The sequence below is a fragment of the Hyaena hyaena genome, unplaced genomic scaffold (assembly GCF_003009895.1).
Source record: "Hyaena hyaena isolate Hyena2069 unplaced genomic scaffold, ASM300989v1 scaffold_187, whole genome shotgun sequence".
Classification (NCBI taxonomy): Eukaryota; Metazoa; Chordata; class Mammalia; order Carnivora; family Hyaenidae; genus Hyaena; species Hyaena hyaena.
This window is the reverse complement of record NW_024080820.1, coordinates 332,684-356,881: the sequence shown is the minus strand read 5'-3', so window position 1 is coordinate 356,881 and position 24,198 is coordinate 332,684. Positions and strand designations below refer to the sequence as shown.

The 24,198-nt window shown below is 40.5% G+C and overlaps 1 protein-coding gene across 1 annotated transcript in view; it reads right to left on the bottom strand.

The window, feature by feature from the left end:
* Nucleotides 1-24,198, bottom strand: part of ATP10D (ATPase phospholipid transporting 10D (putative)) — a 106,055-nt gene that overhangs the window by 17,252 nt on the left and 64,605 nt on the right. The window contains exons 11-18 of the mRNA XM_039241109.1: nucleotides 18,318-18,506; nucleotides 14,854-15,457; nucleotides 14,122-14,228; nucleotides 12,669-12,795; nucleotides 10,575-10,759; nucleotides 5,602-5,911; nucleotides 2,714-2,790; nucleotides 1,396-1,521 (exon numbers count right to left, since the gene is read on the bottom strand). Coding sequence (XP_039097040.1) covers nucleotides 1,396-1,521; nucleotides 2,714-2,790; nucleotides 5,602-5,911; nucleotides 10,575-10,759; nucleotides 12,669-12,795; nucleotides 14,122-14,228; nucleotides 14,854-15,457; nucleotides 18,318-18,506 — 1,725 coding nt within the window. The remainder of the gene's footprint in view (nucleotides 1-1,395; nucleotides 1,522-2,713; nucleotides 2,791-5,601; nucleotides 5,912-10,574; nucleotides 10,760-12,668; nucleotides 12,796-14,121; nucleotides 14,229-14,853; nucleotides 15,458-18,317; nucleotides 18,507-24,198) is intronic.

Sequence of the window (24,198 nt, the reverse complement as noted above, 5' to 3'; positions counted from 1 at the left end):
ACATTAGGCCATTTTCCTAACCCTTTGAATTTTTGGTTTCCTCATCTGAAAAATGAGAATGATACCACCTCAGAGCTTGCTATGAAGGTCAACTCCAAAAGTGCTCATGACCTGTAGAGTGCCTTACCTACATAGAGAGGTTACTGTTGGCATCTAGACCCACTAGAATACTTTAGGATAGGGGCCACGACCCTTACAACAATCCTTAAGTCTAGGGCCTATGGACATACACTATCCTCTGTTCCTGAAAATGTATTCATTTGGCTACATGTGTCTTGGAGAGTGAATTTATAGTCTTCGTCAGTATCTCCAAAGTTGTCTAAGATCCAAGAACCACAGTCTCAGATAAGTTACTTGAATGGCTTCTGGTGCTGGACCTTTTTCTTCATAGTTTATAAAGCATTCACTGTTTTGCTAGATACAGAAGAAGTAGAAATAAATTGGGAGGCTATCAGTGGGAATGGGCATCAAGGGTTCCACAGCAGAAAGACAGCTTTCTGTCTTTGTTCCCTGGTGACAGATTACACATTTGGAATATCTGGAAAATCACGTACTGAAGTTATTTTTTTCCTAAAGATGATATTTCAATAGAGTGATGTAAATTTATATTATTATTAACACACTGACTATGGACTTTGAAGGCTAAGAATAAATTTAGTCTAAAAATCATGACATATTTATATAATCACTCCACCTGGAAGAACTTAAGTGAAGCAATCTAAGGTCAACATGATCTTATAAAAGGGGAGACTGAAATTTAAATGGTATGTCAAAGACGAAAAGCTCAGACTTCTCATCAAATGCTGCCCCTTTAGGAATTACATAATCAAAATTCCATTCCCTGATCATCAAATAACTCCCAACCAGAAATACATTTTGCAGATTCACCAGAGAATTCTTCATTTGTGAGTGTTAGCCAGCTACAGGCTAACACATTAAAACTGGGTTTTCCCTGGCATCTGTGCCTTCAATATACAACTGGGGCATCAATTTTAGGAGAGCAGGTATTTTTTGGTATCTCCTGTAAAATGGAAGCAAACCTTTTCATTCTCTACTGACAGACACCATTAAACATTTCATAATTCTGGTTGTCACTACCTTTTCATGGAAGGTCAAAAATTAGGTCTTAAATGAATCAGACAGGACTTAATTGAATTTAAAAGCATAGGGAATAGAAAACGCCAGCAGATGGACAAGCCTAGCAGTTTGCTGTCAGCAGCTGAAATGCAGCACATTCCCAGATTATTTCTGGTGAGGCGGTAGGAGCGCTCCCGGCTGCTCCCCAAACATCACCAAGCAAAGCTGCTTAACTCAGGGCACTTCCTCCTCATCCCTTATGGTAGCAAAATAAGAAAGTGCAAAGGGGGAAGGGACAGATTGTCTGGAGCTACATACCACGTTCTTGTAGAAAAAGTACAGAATCATGTTGGAAAGCCTTGTATAGCACCATTGCCCGTGGACAAGGAGGAGCTTGGTAAGATGCTTAAACTGAGAAATGGCGAAATCACTGGCCATCACAGCCTGCAGAGACAAGGGGAAGAGCATGCCACCTTGAGCAATCCAATGTGTTAAAACAGACACAAAATGGCGGCCTGGCCGCCATCAGGCTCCAACTGGTCCCATCTGTTGTTTAGCAGACCAAACCAACCAAAACAAAACAAAACTCATGAACTCAGAGCCTTAAATGGTCTGCCTGGAGTTACTATGCAACTTTCCATTCTGGTCACGTGAAACAAGACTTCTCTTTGGTTACTACTCCTGACACAATTTCAGCAAATGCCTAGAAAGCAGCTCCCGGAGCAGGAGCAAGATTGCCCTGCATTACAAGATGCATCTGCTTCTCCCTCAGTGAGAAAAATACGAGAAGTACTGTAGGCATGACACTATGTAACAACGTATAATGTGCCCGGCAATTTCTCAGCTGTAGAGAATGTCATAACTTACAATTCTCTGGAAACCTGAAGCCTCTATCCTATCTTCCCCTAACAGCATTTGCTCCATACATGAAAAGTAGGCTTTGGATAAGCTTTTATCTGAATTTGGTACCTAAAACACTATCCGATGTGCACACATGTATGCACACTCACATACAAATCGCACCCCTCCCTCACCTCATTCTCAAATATCATCTTCCTCCTTCCCTCTTGAGGTCTGTAGGTCTTTTATTCAAACCTTAGTAGCTCTCATCAGTGTCAAAAATCACACAGCTAGAATAAACTGAGGGCTGCTGGAGGGGAGGTAGGTGGGGTTGGGCTAAAGGGGTGCTGGGCATTAAGGAGGGCACTTTTCGGGAGGAGCGCTGGGTGCCATATGTAAGAGACGAATCACTGGGTTCTATTCCTGAAGCCAAGACTACAGTATATGTTGACTAACTTGAATTTAAATTAATAAAATAAAACCATAAGAAAATATCTTTAAAATTACTAAAAAAAGTCACAGCTATTACAAGGTTAAATATATATATTTTTTATGTTCTAGATGAGCTATATTTTTTAAACTGAACAAGGGAACCACATGGTTAAAATTACCCAGGAAAATACCCTAATACCCACACAGTAAATAATGAATGAATGGAGAGACACATTTCCTGTCTCCTACTCCTGATCTAGCCACAGCCAGCCTTACTCTACACCAGAGATTTTATCGTGAAAATATGCTGTCCTTGAGTAGGCAGGCGAAGTTCATGGTACTTGGGTGCACAATATCCACTCACCTGCATGCCTTCTTGACCGGAGATCCCTATCCCAATGTCAGCCACCTGAATCATGCTGACGTCATTGGCACCATCACCTTCAGGAGACAGGAGAAAAGGTGAGAAACGTATGCAGCGTAAAGAACAGATATAGACTGTGCAAAGCAACAGTGACCACTCAAGCACACAAATCCTTCAAAGCTGATCCCGGGTCTGCAAGTTATGTGGAAACTAGTTAGAGAGAAATTAAATGTGGTCTCCCACTGCCATGAGGACAAATTCCAGACTCAACGGTGCCTTAAAATTCCTTCATGCTCAGGCACCTGTCTGATCTCCCCCTTTTCCATGCCACTCACTCTACTTTCAATTTTCTGGATCTCCCTGCTCCTTCCAGACACTGCACGTACGGTTTCCGTACCTACGACACTGCCCTCATCACCCCCACCTCATGTGGCTGGATTTCAATTGCTCTTGCCCTCAGCTTAGACGTCACTTCCTCTGGGAAATCCTTCTTATCTTCCCTTGAGATCAGATGCCTCTTCCTTAGACTCTGGCACCACTCTGCGGATGTACATATCTTTATCATACCTATCATGCGATATTATGGCTGCTATATATTTCTTGGTCTCCCCAACACATTGGAAGCTTCTTTTTTTTTTTTTTTTTTAATGTTTTATTTATTTCTAGGAGAGAGAGAGAGACAGCATGAGCAGGGGAGGGTCAGAGAGAGAGGGAGTCACAGACTGAAACAGGCTCCAGGCTCTGAGCTGGCAGTCAGCACAGAGCCCGACACGGGGCTCGAACCCACGAACCGCGAGATCATGACCTAAGCGAAAGTCGGACGCTTAACCGACTAAGCCACCCAGGCGCCCCTGCATTGGAAGCCTCTTAAGGGGCAGTATTACATTCCTGCTGGTAAGAAACATTTGTTGTCCCCAAATGCCCACTGATCATTCACTGTCTTCTGGTAACAGTATCCTGATTTCCCTTGGGAACTCTGAGTCCACGTGATTTATTAGGATGAACCAAAACCCCCAGATGTAGGACGGGAACTGACCCGGGCCTAGACAATTAACATCATCTGTTCCTTGGCCTGGGTAACTGGCTCAGAGATGGGCACCTGACTCAAATGATGTAACTGACGTGTCCAGGGCTTCTAGCCTCAGGAACATCTGGCTCTGGGGGCTTGAACAATTCATTCATTTATATGTTCATTCAATAAGACAGCTGAACAAAATTCCACTCTACTTCTGATTCTTTACTCCAGCAAAATGAAAAGACTTGCTGTCTTTTCACTCAGGTTGCTGATAGGATAGGATGTAACCTAGGAGTTTTCGGTGGCTGTAGCAGCACCCTGAAGGGAGAAGCTCTCTGAGACTGAAAAATTCACCTCCAGGTGAAAACAGAGACTATGAGAGATGGCGGAGTCCTCATCCTGTTATTTTCTGAACACTGGAGTAGCTCAGAGCTTAATCTCACACAGCTTCTCTCCTTCATTTATACTCATTTTTTGGTTATCACATCTACTAGCCAGACTTTAAGTATCATTTAGACTTATAATTCCCGGATTTACATCTCCAGCCAATCCCTCATTGCTAAATTCCAGACTTCATATTGGTGCTGCCCCTGACACATCCCTGCTTAGATCTCTAACGGACTTGTTCATGTTTAACAAGTTTAATCAGTTCCTGATTCCCCTGCTTTCCTCGCTCTATCTCCTTTCTGTTCTCAGAGACAAAAATCTTTGTTTCCTTTAACTCCTTCTATCATATGACACATCAAATTCAACAGCATGCGTCACCAACTCCTTTTTCAAACCACGTCTATTATCTGACCATGTTTCATGTCTCGTCTGGGCTCAAGCCACCACCATCTCTTGCCTGAATGATTCCAGTAGCCTCTCAACTGGTCTTCTTACCTATGTCCTTGCACCCAATAGTTACTCTCAACACAGCAGCCATGTGATCCTCTGGACATTCTTCCAAGACCCCCTACCTCTTCAGAGAAAACCCAAAAATGTATAACGGTCTCCAGGACCCCACATGATTTGGCCACTGGCCACCTCTCTGCCCATCACTCACCTAGAAAATTCTTCCCTTTGCTTAACCTACTTTGGCCTTGAGGCACCCCAAATTTGGCCCATGGCCTTCACTTTCACTGTCCTCACCAGGAATGTTCTCCCCTCAGATCTCCCATGGCTCCTAATCGTTCTCTTCAGGTATCTGCCCACATGCAACCTTCTCATTGAGACTGTCTCTGAAAAACAGTTAAGCTAGCAGCCCCCTCCTCCCCTGGTGCTCTACATCCCCCGGCTCTGCTTTATTTTTTTAATAGCATTTGTCACTATCTGATGTATATTTATGGCTTTTTTGTTTCATTTCATTTTTTACTATATGCCTCCTACTGGATATAAGCTCCTTAGGAAAAATTACTTTGTCAATTTTATATACTCCTTTATCCCCAGTGCCTAGAAAGGTGTCTGGTACACAGAGGGCACTCAATAAATATTTGCTGAATGGATCAATAAATGATTTGTTCATGTCCCTGAATTTAACTTTTCTGAAGGTAGAATGCCTAGATTTTTCAGTTTTATAATTCAGTACATTTACCCTCCTTAACTTAGATGATTTGGGGCTCTCACGCATAAGCCAAGCCCTAGTATGTTATTTTCTGCATCACATCCCTACCACATGGTTCAAAGCAGGTGGACAAATAGGTGATGAAGGGAAGAGGGGAAAGAGTGGAGGATAGGGAGTAAGCAGGGAGAAAAGGGAGAAGGTAAGCCGGGGAGGGAAAGGATGGACAGACAGAAGGGTAAACAGAAGTACAGACGGAAGGATGGAGCAGAAGTCAGCCCCTGGCGTGGCACGAAAGTGAGAAGCACAGGGCGGGGCTCCCTCCCCACTCACCGATGGCCAGCGTCATCACCTGGAGATGGCTGCGTACCAATTTCACTACCTCGCTTTTCTGCAGGGGGGTGGCCCGGCAGCAGACCACAGCTTGGCAGCAGGCAGTCAGCTCCAGGAACTGCCTCTGCAAACTCTCCTGCAGAGCGAACTCCAGGGTCTTCCCATTGATGATGAGCCCGGCCCGCAGCCCTGAGTCCTGTGTGGCTGGGGACTCTTGTAAACCCTCCCTTAACGATGCTCGCTCTGGAGAGTCCGGACTCTTCTGCTGAAGTTCTTTCAAAATTGTGCTCATCAGCATCTCACAGGCATCCTTGAAACAAGAGGCAAAGACGGTTGGTCTTAGGGCTCCCTTGGCGGCCATACCCAGCTAAATCTATCATTGTCGGTCTTTCGCAACTGCTGTGTAAAGGCAACCACAGGTACTTCCTCAACCCCAGTTACTTTTGAAGACCCCCCAGCTTTTCCACAGAGATTTCTGTGTGTATGTGGGGATCAGTTAATAGGATGGAAGAGACCTCTCATCCCCAATTCTACAACTGAGAATAGCTGAGAATTTCTTTACTTGTACAATTTAACCTTCTCAAAACAGGAACTCCCAAGAGTTCTTTGGTCTTTTTCTACCATTTACTATTTGTTTGACTTCAGGAAAATTATGTAACCTCTCTGAGCCTCAGCTTTCTTATCTGAAAAATGCAAATGTCTACATATCATAACATCACTGTGAAGGAGAAGTGGAATAATGTGTGCACAGCTCCTAGTGTCAGGCATGGAACAGAATTTGAAAAACAATAGTTAACTATTTTTATCTTCTTTTGGACTCAACACTCCTCATTCACTAAGTATTTGTTGAGAAACCACGTTAGACTAGAAAACATCCTAGGCACTCACTAGGATTGGTCAACACGCTTAAGAAGATTACTGCTCTCATGGGGCTTACGTTCTGGTTGGGATGTTTTCAGTGGTGCTGGTCATGTGTGGTGGGTGTATATCCCTCCACTCTCTTTAGCCCATGTAGGTAAAAAGTTCCATAAAGACACATATTGTTTTTAATTTACTTTTGAAGCCTTCCCAATGCCTAAGAGAGGGCCACATCAGACATTCAATGAATACTCACTGGATGGATTCTAATCAAGAAGACTGACAACAAAATTATCCAGAAATTACGGTGTCAAGTGACCCCTCAGGACAGAGCCTAACAAAATCCAGGAGCATTGCATTTAAGTTTAGACATTAAGACTGAAAGAAAAAGAAAAGACTGAAAGAGTTGATTCATAAGAGAGCCCCTCACTCACAGGTCATTCATTCTTATTTCAGATACTGTTTAATCAAGCATTTCTCAACCCACAACAAAACAAAATGCATAGGAAAGAAGTAAATATGGGTACATAGCTGACATAAGGACTTACTAACTACATAAGCGACAGACAAGAGATACGACGTTACATGGAGGTACCCAGCAACCTTTAGCTTAGGAACAAATCTGATCCCATACATGTCAAAAGCTTCTGAAGAAAAGTGTGCAAAGATGAATCAAATATGCCCTTAATAGGCTCAATATGTAATAGTAAAAAATTATTTTTAGAAACCTTCTAGAGTTTGGTTACATTAGAATGATACATGTAGAAGGTAACATACCCTTAAGTCTGAAAAACAGCACACCTATTAACATGAGATGATATTTAAGGTATTTGTTAAGTGAAAAAATACTTATAATCCTATACAATACTATAATTACAGTCTTTGTATGCTCAGGGTGCACAGAATACAGTCTTGAGTGGAAGCCCTCTAAAATATGAACATAAATTATCTGTAGTTTTATGTTCATGGAATGATTATGGACATTCTTATCCTCTTATTTGAGTATGTATTTAGTTCTCTAAATTACATTTTCATTATAGAAACATATACATACACACACAATCTTCATTATTTGTGGCTTCCATATCTGTGAATTCACCTACTTGTTAAAATTTATCTGTAATCCTACAATCAATACTTGTAGTGTTTTCGTGGTCATCTGTAAACACACATAGATAGAAAGATTTGAGTCACATGATATGACTCCGGCTGAAACTGAACAAGGTGATGCTCTGTCTTATGTCAGCTCCCATACTGTACATAAGTGTCCTTTTCACTGTTTGGTGACACATTTTCTGTACGTTTGTGCTCTCTGTTAATTTCACTGTTTAAAATGGCCTCCGAGCATAGTGCTGTCTACGTACAAGAAGGTTGTGATGTGCTTTACAGAGAAAATATGTGTGTTAGATAAGCCGTATGCAAGCATGAGTTACAGTGCTGTTGGCCATAAATGCAATGTTATAATCCATATAATAAATTGTTTTTAAATAGAAACACACATGGAACAAGATTATATATATTGATTGGTTGACAAAATGTTGTGACCAGAGAGGCTTCTGGGAACCTAATCCTACGTTTCGTTTAGTATTCACTAATACAGCATTTGCAGCAACTGTAAGAACCGAACCCCAAGAATAATGAAAATAACTACAGATGGATACAGATTATATAATACGTAATTCAGTACAAAATGTATGCTTGACAAGTAATTAGCTGTGGGTACTTAGACAAAGTACAACCTTTTGGAGTTTCAGCCTATAAAAATGAGGATAATTTTACCTGATCTGTATACCTGCTATAACTGTCAAGTAAGATCACATATAAGAAAGCCTTTTATGGATTCTAATTAACATGAAAATAAAGTTACTCTCAGGGAAAAAATTATAAATGAAATCATAAAAATAAAACCTAAAAAATTAAGTGATGAATCCTAAAAGGCCTTTATATATCACAAGGCAGTAAATAATCTAATATATAATTATATTAACCTTTTCCCCATCAAAAACAGACCCAGGGCTCTTATGAGAATGGAAACTATGTAAAGCTTATAAGTGGCAACATTTACTGTAATCCAATGTGCAGATTTAGGAACACCAGATTTCCACTTTTGATGGAAATTCATAAAGCTTGAGGTACTACACTACAGAAATGACCAGATAGTCTACTGGTTTCCAGTGGCTCACTTAGGTCACAGAAGCAATTTCTTCATTAACTGGCCAACCAGGTTCCATGATCTTTTTTAACTCTTAGCATCTCCTGATGGGGAGAGGTGAGTGGAGAAAAAAAATGAAAATAATATAGTGACTGAGCCCCTACTATGTGCCTGGCATTTTATATGCATGGCCCTGAGTCACCATAAAACCAAACTGTGTTCACTGTGCTCTGTTTAGCTACCTGGAAAATTCACATAGGTGGAATAGCTTTTAATAATTTAAAAAAAATGTATTTTTTGCACTTAGAACAGTCCATAGTAGGTACTCTATAAAGACTTCTTGAATTTGGTAGTTTTAAATATCTTTAACTACAAATTGTGCATTTACAAATGAGCTCTATAATCCTAATGATCTTACTGCTCATAAAAATGTCAAAGTTGACATCAAATAAAAAGAACTGACATTTCCTTTTCAATGTTCACTGAACCCTTTGTGACAGGTACTACATGTTTATTTTTTTTTAATTTTTTTTTTTTTATTTCTAGGAGAGAGAAAGAGACAGCGTGAGCAGGGGAGGGTCAGAGAGAGGTAGATACAGACTCTGAAATAGGCTCCAGGCTCTGAGCTGGCAGTCAGCACAGAGCCCGACGCTGGGATCAAACCCACGAACTGCGAGATCATGACCTAAGCAAAAGTCGGACGCTTAACCGACTAAGCCACCCAGGTGCCCCAGGTACTACATGTTTAATTTACCACTAATAGTTTCTCATTTAATGCTTACAATGACTCTGTGAAATAGGCATTACTCTCACATCACAGGTTAGGGAAAAGGTCCAGGAGAAAACTGTCCACAGTCACATACCTAACCACTAGCAGACCAAGTAAATGAACCAGGGTCTTACCAGCCTTGGGGCACATCCATTTTAGTGACCACCATGACTAATGACAATTTTCTTGTGCTCAGACCTGGCTGGTACTAGTAGCTGACTGCAAGTTGTGGTTATGGGCCTCTGGGACCACAGTCAACTGCCAAGGAGAACCCACTCTGTGCTGAATAAGAAGACTTCTCTTTCCTTAAAATGTATGATCTGGTTAGGTATTGACTAAGGCCTGATCATAATAACATGGCTAACCAAACATGGCAGTCTGTGACAAAGTCCCAGGATGCGATCCAGATGACAAGCTGTAGAGGATTTCTAAGAGGCAGGTTGCTGATGGAGAATGGATGCCACTGATTAAGTCTGACTTTGAAGTAGGAGGGAGAAAGCCTTTCCAAGTTAATTAAGCAACATGCACAAATCTCAGAGGTTATTACTATACTGGAAAATTAAGAAAAAATGCCTATTCAACTCATTAGAACATTTGTGTTAGAGTTTAATGGGGGGTGGAGCAGGGATAATTATGAAAAATAAATAAGCTGGATCCAAACCTCTTAAACTCCTTAAAGAAAAAAAATTATTTTCCCCTTCCCTTAAAACAGTTCCACAAACTTGATATTCTCAACAGCACTCTCTAAGAACTACCACTAGAGGGCATAATTATCCCAAGAGTCTATTTTTGGAATTAACCATAAAAATACTAATTTATTCACCTGATGCTGATAGAAATCATCACTTCCCTTCAACTTGAAACGGAGGTATATTCCCGTCCCAGAACTTGATATAGTTTGTCATTATGGGCTAAATCTTGTCAAATCTCTGGAAATCCAGGGGCCGGTTTGGGGGAGGAAGCAGATAAAAAATAATAAAGGCAACTTTCTTTAGCAGTAATTCTTTTGAATCATGTTTAACCATGAAGCCTTTAGAAGAACTATGGTACCTTCTGGATAGCAGAAATAATTATCAAGGAGCTAATACTTACTGGGTTTGTTTTTTTTTTTTCTTCCTTCCATTCATCAAATCACAAATGTTCCCCTGGCTATGGGAAAAAAAAAAAAGATGGACTCAATCTCATTATACGTACTTTACTCTGGGTATTGAGGATAAAGAGCTTGTCATCTGGCTCCAGGAGTTTGCACGCATGAGCTATGTTGATAGCTGTCTCCTGCTTGTCCCCCGTCAGCATCCAGATCTTGATGCCAGCTTTTTGAAGGGCTTCTATAGACTCGGGGACTCCCTCCTGCAGACGGTCTTCAATGCCAGTAGCACCTAAAAGACAGCCAAGGTGCAACAGAGCTTGTGAGAAACCAAAGCCAGTAGAAGCTCACCTAGCCTGAAATTGCATTGTATCCTGAACTACAGGAACTGTTCCAGTAGCTTCCAGGGATTCAAAGAAGTGTAAAGACCCAGACCAAAACCATTCACAAAGTACTATTCTGGGAGGGAAGCCTTAAGAATCAATGGGCTTAATTAAACTGGAGTGTAATCCTTGTGGCTAGCCTTCCTCTCTGTAAATTGATGAGGACTCGTTTCAGTTACTATGTAACCTTTCTCTACAATTTTTTAATTCTGTGATACTCCCAAGGGTAATGACTGGCTTTCAAAGAATGTTCTTGCCAATAAGTGGCTTATATTAGGAAAGAGCATTAAAAATGCGTATTATAAATCCATAATCCCCGTTTCTAAAACAACCAGATAAGTTTTGGAATTCAAAAATTTTCCAATTTCATGAAGGTAAGAGAGTTCATCTATCATGTTTTGAAACATCTCATAATCAAGCATATTAATGTTTCTGTAAAAAACTTTCAAATGTTCACATTAATTAGGATAATAAAGACTTACAAAAGCTTATCACATCAGGCCTGGTTTTTATAGCCAAATGAGTTCTGGCACTAAATCCACAGAGCGTTTTTGAGTTTGGAATTTCAGATGAGGAAAGGTGGACCCACACTATTGATGCTGTCACAGAGAAATGATGTAGGACAGGCAGTATTATTACTCTGTGGCTCAATATGAAGGGAGATCATTGTTTTTCTCTGAACCAGAGGAATGGAGCTCTGATACTGGTCTCTTGGTATGTGAGCACGTAGATTAGAATCTAGATGTCCAGACTGGGAGACAGTGGTTCTCAGCCGTGACTGGCTCAGTGTTCCTTGGGGAGTTTTTAAAAATTCAAATGTCCCAGTCACACATCAGACTAATTGAATCAGAATCCCTGAGAATAGGATGCAGTTTTTTTTATACTAAGAAATTTTTTTTTTTTTTACTGTTTATGAGAGAGAGAGAGACAGAGTTCAAGTGGGGAGGGGCAGAGAGAAGCACAGAATCTGAAGCAGGCTCCAGGCTCTGAGCTGTCAGCACAGAGCCCGATGTGAGGCTCAAACCCATGAACCATGAGATCATGACCTGGGCTGCAGTTGGACACTTAACCAACTGAGGCACCCAGGTGACCTTTGTAAAATAATTTTTAAATGTTTATTTAAACATTTAAATGGGTGAGGGGCAGAGAGAGAGAGAGAGAGAGAGAGAGAGAGGATCTAAAGCAGACTCTGTGCTGTCAGTGCATAGCTCAGTCTGAGACAAGAAATGTTAGCTGTGCAACTTTTCCCAGCAATCAGGAAGTAAGAGGAGAGAAACAAATTTCACTGGTCCAGTTGTCAACAGAACAAAGAACGCAGGCCCTGTTGCTAGGTAGATCCGAATTTCTTTGTAGCTCTGTCAGTTGTTAGTGTGTGACTTTGAACGAGTCAATGAGCTGATCTGTGCTCCAAGTTTCCTCTAAATAAGACAGAGATTTGTTGTGCAGATTCAAAAAGACAACACGTATTAAATACCTTATCTAATGCCTGGCAAGAAACTTTAGTTGGAAATCCTCTTGAGCCAGGAGGAACTGAAATATTTCTCTGACTGGGTATTCTAAGTTAAAGTGATAAGATTTTAAATGATCTTCTTAAGGACGACCACCCTGATCCCACCATAAATGAAGTCTAGTTCATTGCAGTGGAAAACAGAATGAAAAGAATTGGAAATGGGGTAGAGATCAGACTGGACACGGCAGACAGAACTATTTGCTCTATTAGATCAAAACAGAGGGGAAAACACTGGTGAATAACCTCCTTACAGATAGCCAGTGTTTTTCAAAATCATCTATTCAGACAACACAACAAAGTCTACCTACCAAGTAAAGTTAGCTTGTTCTCCAACCTCATGGCAGATTTAAGGAGTAACTCTTCCCTGTGGTCAATGCTGGTTTCAGCTAAAAAATGGTTCCTCAGCCACTCTGTGTATTCAGCGTCACTCATGACCTGGGGGGGAGGAGGAGGAGGGAAAGCTGTGAGACAGGCCAGATCATCTTGCAGGATCCCACCAGGAGTGACCACTAGCAAAATACCAAACCATCAACCTGTTTTAGGAATTCCTCTCTCTGGACATACTGATACCAGATCCACATCTTCATCTTCACACTGCCTGGTCACAAGCTTCCCAAGCTCTGTGATCAGACCACTTTACCACTGAGAATGGGTGGACACTATAGGTCCATATCTCTTGGAAATTCTAGGCATCATATATGATGAAAGTGGGTTAATCTATTAAACCAGGGGGTATGCAGCTGGAAGAGATCTCTACTTGGTCATTAAATCTAGAAAGATTCTAATGGTGCAGTAGAGAAAGTGGTGTCAGGACTGCTCAGGTTGAGGTATTACATAGCCAGCAGCACCGCTAATACCTTCTGAGGATTCGTTTATGGAGTTAGTTATTTGTAAAGGTGAAAGGAGAGAGGGGGCTGTGTGAGCAGAGCAAGGAAGGACTCCTCCAAAAATATTAAATGGAATTTCTGGAGAAGGACCCGATGATACATTTTCCTTTATCTTCAGGTTGCCATAGAGGGAGAAATCTACATTTCAGTTCTCATAAAGCAACATGAAGCAGAGGGAGTGAGGCAATTTCTCTGGCTGCTTATTCTTGCTCACAAGGCAATCTGACACAGGAAAAACTGGACATCTATTGGGCTGCACTGTTATCAGGGGCAGGGTCATTCCACTTGAAAAGGCAGAATTCTCTCCTTTTGCTTTGATCTTGAAACTCTCCATTTTTCTTACAACTGGGTGTAGGGTTGACTTCTGATTCTCTATGTAGCTGGTTGACTAAATATCGACTAAGAGTCTGCAGTGGACCCCAGCTTCCCTAATGCAACTCGTCAGAACTAGAATTTGGGTGAGAAATGAGAGACCCTTATGTGTGTCTTAGGTCCTAGCTACAGTCTCCAATTCAGGCTTCCAGGAGTCAGAAATTATAATGGATGGCAATTAATGCACTGATACTTTGATCTACGTGTGTTTCACTGACTTTCATACTCACTGGAGCCCAGAATGACAGATGGACATTGATACTCTGGTTTCTAACATACCACGTGAGAACTCAGGGAGCAGAACGTTTCGGTGCCCTTCTGGCAAAATGCTGAGAACAAGCTCCAAACGGCCAATACATATAGAAGAGAGAAGCTGTGAACAGAGAGCCCATGATCTGGGGGCTTTCCCAATTGTCCAGATCCAGGTTTGATACATGCCGATCATTAAGTGATGGCTACGCAGTGGAAGAATAAAGAAGATGCGCCTAACTGAGAGCCTCACCTTCTTCGCTATACATAACGTGCGTAGGCCTCGTTTGGCATAGTCATCCAAGTGTTTCTGGGTTTTCTCTCTTATTATCATCTGTTGTTTTTCCAGACTTGTTCCATCTGAAATAATTAACAAAACGCAAGTATTCCCACAAGTCTGCCCAATTAAAGCCACAGTTTTACAAACAACAGTAGCTTACCCCACAACAAATAAAAGACCTTGCACTTTTGAATCCCAAATGTGCATTTATTAAAGGGACCCTCAGAATAAACTTTTCCCTTGTTCCTTCCTCCCTGGGGAAAAGTACCATGAACTTAATACAAACACCATTCCCGCACCATTAATAACAACAGCAGCAATAACCATAATAATGCAAGCTGCCATTTACCAAACACCTACCGTTTGGTAGGCACTGGACAAAGACTCTCTACCTATTGCATATACTATGTCATTAAACCTCTGAGGAACTTATAAAAAAGTGCTACAGTCCCCATTTGTTGAACATTTAGGCACAGAATAGTTAGGTAACTTCACCAAGACATAGTTGGGTCAGATCTGCAGCCAGGTCTGTGCAGCCCCCAAACTTACATGCTTTCTCACCAAATGCTAGGCAGCTTCCCCCACTTTACAAAGAACAGCTGATCCCCCAAATATCCACTTGTTTGTCTTTATAAAACCATCAAGAGTGGGGCTTTGAACTTCTGAGCCCCTCGTATCCCCATTCTCAGTTCTGTATGAACTTACCTGGGGAAGAGAGCAACTCCATGATTGCAGAATCTGCACCCTTTGTGTAGACCACGACTTGGTTGGAAAGGGGGTGCCGAACGACAACAGACATTCTTTTTCTTACTGAGTCGAAGGGCAGGATGTGCAGGAGTTGAAATGTTAGTGGCCCCAAAGCAGCGAAGTCCACCACGACGTGCTCTGGTGTCCGGGACTGTAAAGTGCATTGGTAAGCCCGGGCAGCATACACCAAGGCCGCCTCGTCTGGGCTCTCAGCCTCATAACACAGGTTGGAGGCCAACGGCTGTGCAGGGGAGGACTCCACCTTGCCATCTGTGAGGTCTGCATCACTGGTCTGTTTCTCAGTCTCTGCAGGGCAAGCAGAGTTACTAGAGCCCTGTGGGCTCTCGCTAGTTTGGGAGACTTCTTCCTCCACAGGTGAAGTCAGTTTCATTCGACTAAAGAGAGAGAGTCTGCTTACAAAGGCACTTGGGATCCCAGAAGATGGCTCTTTCCCACTGGCAAGGGACGGCGAACTTGATCTTCGGACAGACAACCTCTGGAAGAGGTTCTTAATCTCTTCCAAGGACTTGATGGGCATTCCACTCAGTGATGAGAGTCCAATCTAGGAAAGATAGTTTGGGAGGATCTCTGTAATATAGTCAAAAGCAGTTCAGAACAATGTTGAAGTCAAACCAGGAAAAACCTAGGTAAGAATTATCCCTCCTTAAAGAGCTACCAGCCTGCTTCTTCATACTTAAAACTGCCCCAGAAAAGAGGTGCCTAGGTGGCTCAGTTGGTTAAGCATCTGACTCTTGATTTCAGCCCAAGTCATGATCTCAAGGTTCTTGAGGTCAAGCCTTGCTCTGCGATGACAGCACAGAGCCTGCTTGAGATTCTCTCTCTCCTTCTGTCTCTGCCCCTCCCATCTCTCTCTCTCTCAAAATAAATAAATAAATAAACATTTTTAAAAAACTGTCCCAGAAAACATTAACAAAAGTAAAAATGGACATAATAAAAAATATGTGCTAACACTGATGGCACTATAAATTTCTACAACCATTCAGAAAGAAACTTGACAAATGATAGTAAAGATTAAAAAATTGCTAGCAGTGGGCATATTACAGCAATTTTTCCTAATGAATAACTTAAGATATAGGTAATCCATAATCTTTATTATGTACATCCTAGCAATAGCAATTTAAAAATTATAAGCAAATTAAGTATTCAGAAATAGCAAAGCAGGAAAATCTTTCTGAAATGTTATGCAGTATTTAAAAAATAAAGTTTATAAAGCTCCCCATAGGGTAAAATTGGAAAAGCCATAAAAATATAAAATTTGTGTGAATAATATAAAAATAAAAATTGTATGAACATAAGAAAAAGAGTGATAATATACATTTAAAACATTGAAGGAAAGCCAAAAGATTAACAAAATGGGTTTGTTTTTCTCTTTTAATTTTCAGATTCTATAAAAGATTCTTACCATGACTTTCTCTGTTGTTTTAAAAAGGCTGGTAAACAAAGTCACTTAGAGAAGTGTTATCAGCAGAAGTGATCAGCTTAATATTATCAGCATAATATATTCTAATTTGTGGCATGATTTTTTTCTAGCTCTTAACTTTTATCAGTGATTAAACATAGAGTTTAATATTAATTATGAAGGGCAATTATATCCTAAAGTTTTCTCATTCTAAAATGTCTAAGATATGAAAGTATTTTCCTAAACGTTATTAATCTTTGGATATTTGGAGGGAGCTATGCTGGTCAATTTTCACACTCATCAGCAACTCAGAAATGAAGAGAAACAGATACAGATGAGGTTTCCATACTTCTTACAGATTCTGATTAGCTTCTTAGTCATGGTCTATCATTACCTCAAAATATCATGAAGCTTAAGCTTTTATAGTTCTAGGGATTTTCTTTCAGACAAGAGCATATTCTATTTTTTGGGGATAAGGCAACAATATTTTCAAACAAAAAACACCAGAAGACGCCTACTTTGGAAACAGATGCATGAGAAAAATTGTTAAATGAGGAGGAAAAAAAAGAATATCCAGTGATTTATTCTCTAAGTACATAACCACTTTCCAAAGAGCAACTCTCTAACTGAAAATCTTATAAAAACAGTTTTCTGATCAAGTAAAAGGTTTATTGGAAAGAAGTTATTTTTTTAAATTTTTAATGTTTATTTTTGAGAGAGAGAGTGAGAGAGCAGTGTGGGGCAAAGAGAGAGGGGGTTACAGAATCTGAAGCAGGCTTCAGGCTCTGAGCTGTCAGCACAGAGCCCAAGGTGGGGTTCGAGCTCATGCACCGTGAGATCATGACTTGAGCCAAAGTCAGACGCTTAACGATTAACCAACTGAGCCACCCAGGCACCCTGGAAATAAGTTATTTTTGTGTTAAAACTGACCACCTCTGAATTCGCCAAAAGGAGACGATCTGATGGAAAATGAAAATATAATTGGGTTGTGCTGCAAACTGAAATTTAAGTGGGTGTTGCAAAAGGAAAGATAGTCCTTCGCATGAGGAAGGCAGCACAGCATGTGGTGAATCACCAGTCTTTAAAACAAGTTTTTCTTTTGAATTGAAAATGGATTTTTCCATACATTCTAAGCTACAAATAGGCTTTTTAAATCTAGCTTTTGTGGGAACTGCAGAATCTTGATACACTGTAAATGTATTGGATTTTAAATTGAGTTAGAACTAACCCAACTGATACATGAAGAAGGTACATTATCATGAAACATGATGATGAATCTAATACTTAAGATTTTGCTTGATGTAGTGCATATGACGCTGGAGGTCTCCTAAGCCTCAAAGAAGCTTCAGTTTGGTAGGGAAATTATGCAAAATGAGCACAGCGACATTTCATAAGAACTGTTCTCATCAGCCACCTTTCGAGAGGCAAAATAGTAGAGCAGCACTGAGTCATTCTTCCTGGGTTCAAATACCACTTCCCCACTAACTGGCTCTGTGACTCCAGGATAAGTACCTAACGTCAATGGTAAGATGGGGTATAGTGGAGTAATATTACCCAACTTAGAAATTGTTCGGAGGATTACACATGTTAATACCAGTAAATCACTTAGAACATATATCCAGAGCACAGATTCAGTGGTGTATGTTAGCTGCTATTATTATTATCATGAGTGATAGTATTAATTATTATCTACGTAACAAGGCCAGTACATGTACATTTAAACCCGAAGTTCTCTTCTGGAAGGTGATCCTTATTTGCATCAGGGACTTTACCTTTTGAATTTTTTTTTAATGTTTTTTATTTATTTCTGAGAGAGAGAGAGAGAGAGACAGCGTGAGCAGGGGAGGATCAGAGAAAGAGGGAGATACAGTATCTGAAATAGGCTCCAGGCTCTGAGCTGGCTGTCAGCACAGAGCCCGACGCGGGGACTCGAACCCATGAACCGTGAGATCATGACCTGAGCCAAAGGCAGACACTTTACCCAGGAGCCCAGAGACATTACCTTTTGTCGCGGTTGGTTAGGAGCAGAAACCACTACAGTGTTGCAAATTGCCAATGCAATAAAAAAGTCAATGATGTACAAAGTGTCCAGTGGTGGATCTGGGACAGTCTCATCTACTGGAGTAAAAAGCTGAGGTGTAATCTGATGAAATCTGTCCAAAAGCCTGGTGTCTGGTACCACATCTGTTTCCTGAAAACCCAAGAAGAAAAAGTGTTCTTACATTAAGTATCTAAAAATGAGAGCTTTCAATTTACATGACAAGTAGCTTTATAACCACAATCTATGCACAACAACATAGTAAACTTTACACTTCTAACAAAGAGTTAACATATATGGCACAATGGGAAGCAAGAATAGGAAAATTACAGATAAAAAGAAATGGAAAATCCAGAATGCATAATACTGATGGAGAGTACCTTGACTATTAACTTAAACTCAACAGGAGATAGGAACAACGCCTTCCACCAAAATCTAGTTGACTGTTTTCTTACTTTGAAATACATAGTTGCCAAAAATGAACTATTTTGACTTCATCAAGATAAAAAGCTTCTGCACAGAGAAGGAAAAAAGATCAACAAAACTAAAAGACAGCAGACGGAATGCGACAAGGTATTTGCAGATGACATATCAGATAAAGGGTTAGTATCTAAAATCTATAAAGAACTTAGCAAACCCAATACACCCCCCACCCCCACAAAAAGCCCAAATAATGCAGTTAAGAAATGGGCAGAAGATATGAATAAACACTTTTCCAAAGAACACATCCAAATGGCTAACAGACACATGAAAAGATGCTGAATATCACTCATCACCAGGGAAATACAAATCAAAACCACAATGAGATACCCCCTCATGCCTGTCAGAATGACTAAAATTAACACAAGAAACAACAGGTGTTGGCAAGAATGTGGAGAAAGGGGAACCCTATTGCATCATTGGTGGGAATGCAAACTGGTGCAGCCACTCTGGAAAACAGTATGGAGGTTCCTTAAAAAGTTAAAAACAGAACTACCCTATGACCCAGCAATTGCACTACCAAGTGTTTATCGAAAGGATACAAAAATACAGATTTGAAGGAATACATGCACCCCAATATTTATAGTAACATTATCAACAATAGCCAAACTATGGAGAGAACCCAAATGTCCACTGACTGATGAATGGACAAAGAAGATGTGGTATACGTAAACAATGGAATATTACTCAGTCATGAAAAAGAATGAAGTCTTGCCACTGGCAACAATAGGGATGAAGCTGGTGTATATTATGCTAAGCAAAATAAGTCAGTCAGGAAAAGACAAATACTGTTTGACTTCACTCACCTATGGAATATAAGAAACAAAACAGATAAAGATGTGGGAAGGGGAAAAAGAGAGGGAAATAAACCATAAGAGACTCTTATTGATAGAGAACAAACTAAGGGTTGATGGAGGGAGGTTGGTGGAGGATGGGCTAGATGGGTGATGAGCATTAAGAAGTGCACTTAGTTGTGATGAACATTGGATGTTGTATGTAAGGGATGAATCACTGAATTTTATTCCTGAAACCAATACTGCACTGTATGTCAATGAACTAGAATTTAAATAAAAATTTGAAAAGAAAGAAAAATACACATTTCCAGAGCATCCAACAGTAACTGATGATTCATTTAATGACTGCTAAGTACCACCTCTTTTAAAGTGAGGACATTATTCATACCATATTACTTTAACAAAATATTTTATGGTTCAAATCATTATTAGAATAAAAACAAAAACAGAAATAAACAAAAAAAGCTCTCCAAAATACACATTAGTATGAACAGGCAACAGAACATCACTTAGTAATATACATGACGTTAATGAGGGTTCCTCCAAGAGATTACTTTTCTATTTAACGTTTTTATTTTATTTTTTGAGAGATAAGAGAGAAACAGAGCAGGAGCAGGGGAGGGCAGAGACAGAGGGAGACACAGAATCCAAAGCAGGCTCCAGACTCTGAGCTGTCAGCACAGAGCCTGATGCAGGGCTCGAATCCACGAATGTGAGATCATGACCTGAGCCAAAGTCGGATGCTCAACTGACTGAGCCATCCAGGTACCTCCAAGAGATTCTGATCATCAAATATATTTGGCAATATATGCCCTGTGCCCTTCTCTTAAAGATTCTTAGTACAGGAGTGCCTGGATGGCTCAGTCAGTTATGTGTCTGACTCTTGACTTCGGCTCAGGTCATGATCTCATGGTTCTTGAGTTCTAGCCCTGCATCCAGCTCTATGCTGATAGCATGGAGCCTGCTTCAAATCCTCTGCCTCCCTCTCTCTGTCCCTACTCCACTTGTGCTTGTTCTCTTTCTCCCCAAAATAAATATTTTTTAAAAATTTAATAAATATTCTTAGTACAAATTAGCTCTAAGAAGTTCTGCTATTGAAAAAAAATGTATCCATTTTGCTTAACACAGTACTTCGCACACTTAACTGAAGAATGCTGGTGTTAATAAAAGAACGTTGTACTAGAAAATGGTTTATAAACAGTAACATGTAGACAACGACTTTAGAAATCTTTCAGATGAATCAAGAGAGGGATCATCAGCTACAAATCAAATTGTGCAAAAATGCCACTGTATTCCAGAGGAGTCGTTGATGTAGTTGGATGGCAAAGCATACTGACTGCAGGAAGCCAGCAGAGGTGACGTAGAGATAGGAGTGAACAACGGAGAAGTGAGACATGTGGTATTAGGCTCAGAAGACCATGGCGTGTATTTTATGCTTAGTTTGGTGAGAACTAGATAGGCTTAATAAGAAAAGAGCACATGAGTTTGGGTTTAGGTCCTGGACCCACTGCACAGCAGCTGCTGTCCTCGGGCAGCTTGCTTCACTCTCCAAGCTGGATTTTCTTCTTCTGAGTAATGGTAAAAATAACACCTACCTCACAGGGTGGCTGTGTAAAGTCAATGAGATAATGAGTGAGGTGATACCTGCACAACAGGAACCTACGGGCAGGTCACCAGGCTCACAATGGGTCCAAAATATATGCTGTCACGAAGCATTCTCAAATTTCTATTTAAATACATCAATATGTACTATCCTGTCATATGAGACTTAGCAAAATTTGAATTCTGTTGCAGTTTGGTGCAGTTTATAGGCACTAATAACCTGATGGCTGTTCACTAATGAGTCAGCCATATTTCCTCATGCATCTCACGTACACAGTAACACTGAGCTGGTGCCTGGGCCCTCAGTTACTCAGAGAATAATCCTTTCCTCAAGGACCTCCTTGCCAAAGTCAATAGAAGAGAGTGGTAAAGTTTGAGAGACTTCTTTCTTACTCAATGCTTAGTCAGCCAAGGGATGCTTGGGAAATTTGGCACGTGATATTTGGCAAAGTCTCTGATTATACTGTCATCTAGTGCTTTGAGATCCCATGAGTTAGAAAACATTTCCAGAGGAATCTCAGAATGCTAATCTGCACTAAGCCAAAAAAAAAACAAAAAACAAAACAAAAAAACCCAGAAAAAACAAAAAAACTTTAGAGTGTTTCTTAGAGTGAAACTCTAAGAAATGCTAAAAATAAATTTTTTAATGTTTATTTACTTTTGAGAGACAGAGAGAGAGAGAGAGAGAGAGAAAGGCAGAGCATGAGTGAGGAAGGGGCAGAGAGAGGGAGACACAGAATCTGAAGCAGGCTCCAGGCTCCAGAATAGAGCCCAACGCGGGGCTCAAACTCAAGAGCCACACGATCGTGACAGGAGCCAAAGTCAGACACTTAACTGACTGAGCCACCCAGGCGCCCCTCTCTAAGAAATATTTAAACATCAATTTAAATTTGGTGGCTTTCCATAGAACCATGCTTCCTTTTTAGTAATTCTCTATCACCTCCCCCACTTTTCTGGCTTACTTCCCACCTATGTTTATCAATTATTGACCCTCTCTATTCAGGTCCATTTCTCTTACCTCAATTCTCATTTTTATTGCTGCAAAGTCTAGGTCTTTAGGGCTCTGTGGTTGCTTTCTTTTATGCTCTGTAAACCCCTCCTCATTAGTTTAATCCTAACTCAAGTTTTACCTCTTTTCTGCAGCCCTTCTTGATCCCTCTTCCCCCATTAGAAGTTGAACACTTCATTCTGCGTGCCCTCACTCTACTGCGGGTTAACCTACTATTAACACATCTTTAATACAGGATTGTATTTACTTATTTATAGGTCTGTCTCCTCTTCCTAGAAACAAAACTGAAGGATGGGGACGTATGTGACTCGTTTTATATCCCTGTGTCTAGTATTTTCCTATTGTTTTTTTATTAATCTATTCATTCATCCCATAAATACTTATTGTTGATCTATGACATCAGGTACTCCTCAAGGACAGAGGGATGCATAGGACAGATAGGACTCTGGCTTGCGTGTGGCTCACATTCTAGTTAGAGGAGACAGCAGATCCAAACACTAATCCATAAGCAAATAAGATGTTTTTAGATTGAGACAGAGAGAGACAGGGTGGGGTGAAAAGAACTTTGGATTAGGTGGTAGGGAAGGTTTGCTGAAGAGGTGACACAGAAGCTGAGATGTCAGTGACAGAAAGGAGAGCCATACAGAGATCTAAGCGAGTAGCCACCTGGGTAGAACAAACCGCACTCTTGTTGAATGAAAACATAGAGAGGATGAAAGCAGCATAAAAAACCTTGGCTTACAAAGAAAAGGTTTCTTTTTCTAAATAGGCCCCAGGACCCTGGGGCTTCAATGACCTGCTAAATCCCAATGTTGGCATATTTTTGCCAGTAGCCCGCCTAGGATCCGTACTTCCTGGCTCTTAACGTGCCTCCCCATGCAAGGTTCTAGCTTATAATTTTTCATTTCTAGACATCACAGGCTCTCAGTGTGCTCTCAAGCTGCTGTTCTTAACCTGGGCTCCACCGACAGGCTTTTGGAATTGGATGCCAAATTTTAACAGATGCTAATTTTTCAGGTCAAAGAATCCATAGCTTTTTCAAAATAATCTGTAGTCTCAAAAGGATAAAATCAACTTGTCTAGAGCAAGAGTGAGATGATCTCATATTTCAAGGAAGACCTCTTTATCCTATACATAAGGGGTGGTTTTGAAAACCCAAAACAACAGCCCCAGGGCATCTATACAATCAGAATAGCACATGGCACTGAAGTAAAGGGCAAGTGAAAACAAAATGCACTGAGTGGGGAGACTGAGCCTGTGAAACAGTTCACTTAACAGCCTTCAAAACTACTTTATGGAGGGTGAATACGTGAGTTACTGAGCTAGATGTTGAGGATTCAAGATGTTAAATTCTTGCTCTCAAGGAGCTAATGTAATGGTACATGTCAGGGACATAAATAAGGCCTGTGTAATGAGAAGCAAGGAAGGGGGGGAATATGTACATAAAAGTCTTTGGAAGGGAGTAGTTAATATAGTCTTATAAGAAATAAGTATTTCATCAGATTTGGTAGATAGAGGGAGGTTGTCAATGAGGAGAATAAATTTTACATGGAGGAAATGGTGGTACAGATAAAAGAACAGACTTCAAGAAATATCATTTTTTTTCCAAGACGAGAATGAGGCTAAATCAGGAAACTGAGGGGGTAGGTATACCACAACCCCAGTGGGTCACCCGTGCCTACTATTTCCAAGTAAACATGGGTCAACATGTGGTTAACTTCCTGTGGGTGGAAAGTATAAAAGATCAGTACAGGAATAGGTAAAAAGAGAAGAAAATATATATCTATTTGTGATACAGCCTTATAGTGATTGCACAGAAGAGGCTGTATGCATTCTTTTCCCATGTTCCATTCAGAAGTTGGAGAAAAAAAAATTAAGTCTGGATGTTTGGAACAGTTTGACGTATGGCCAAGATACAATATGACAGGTTTTATATCTTCAGTGCCACAGAAATGACCTA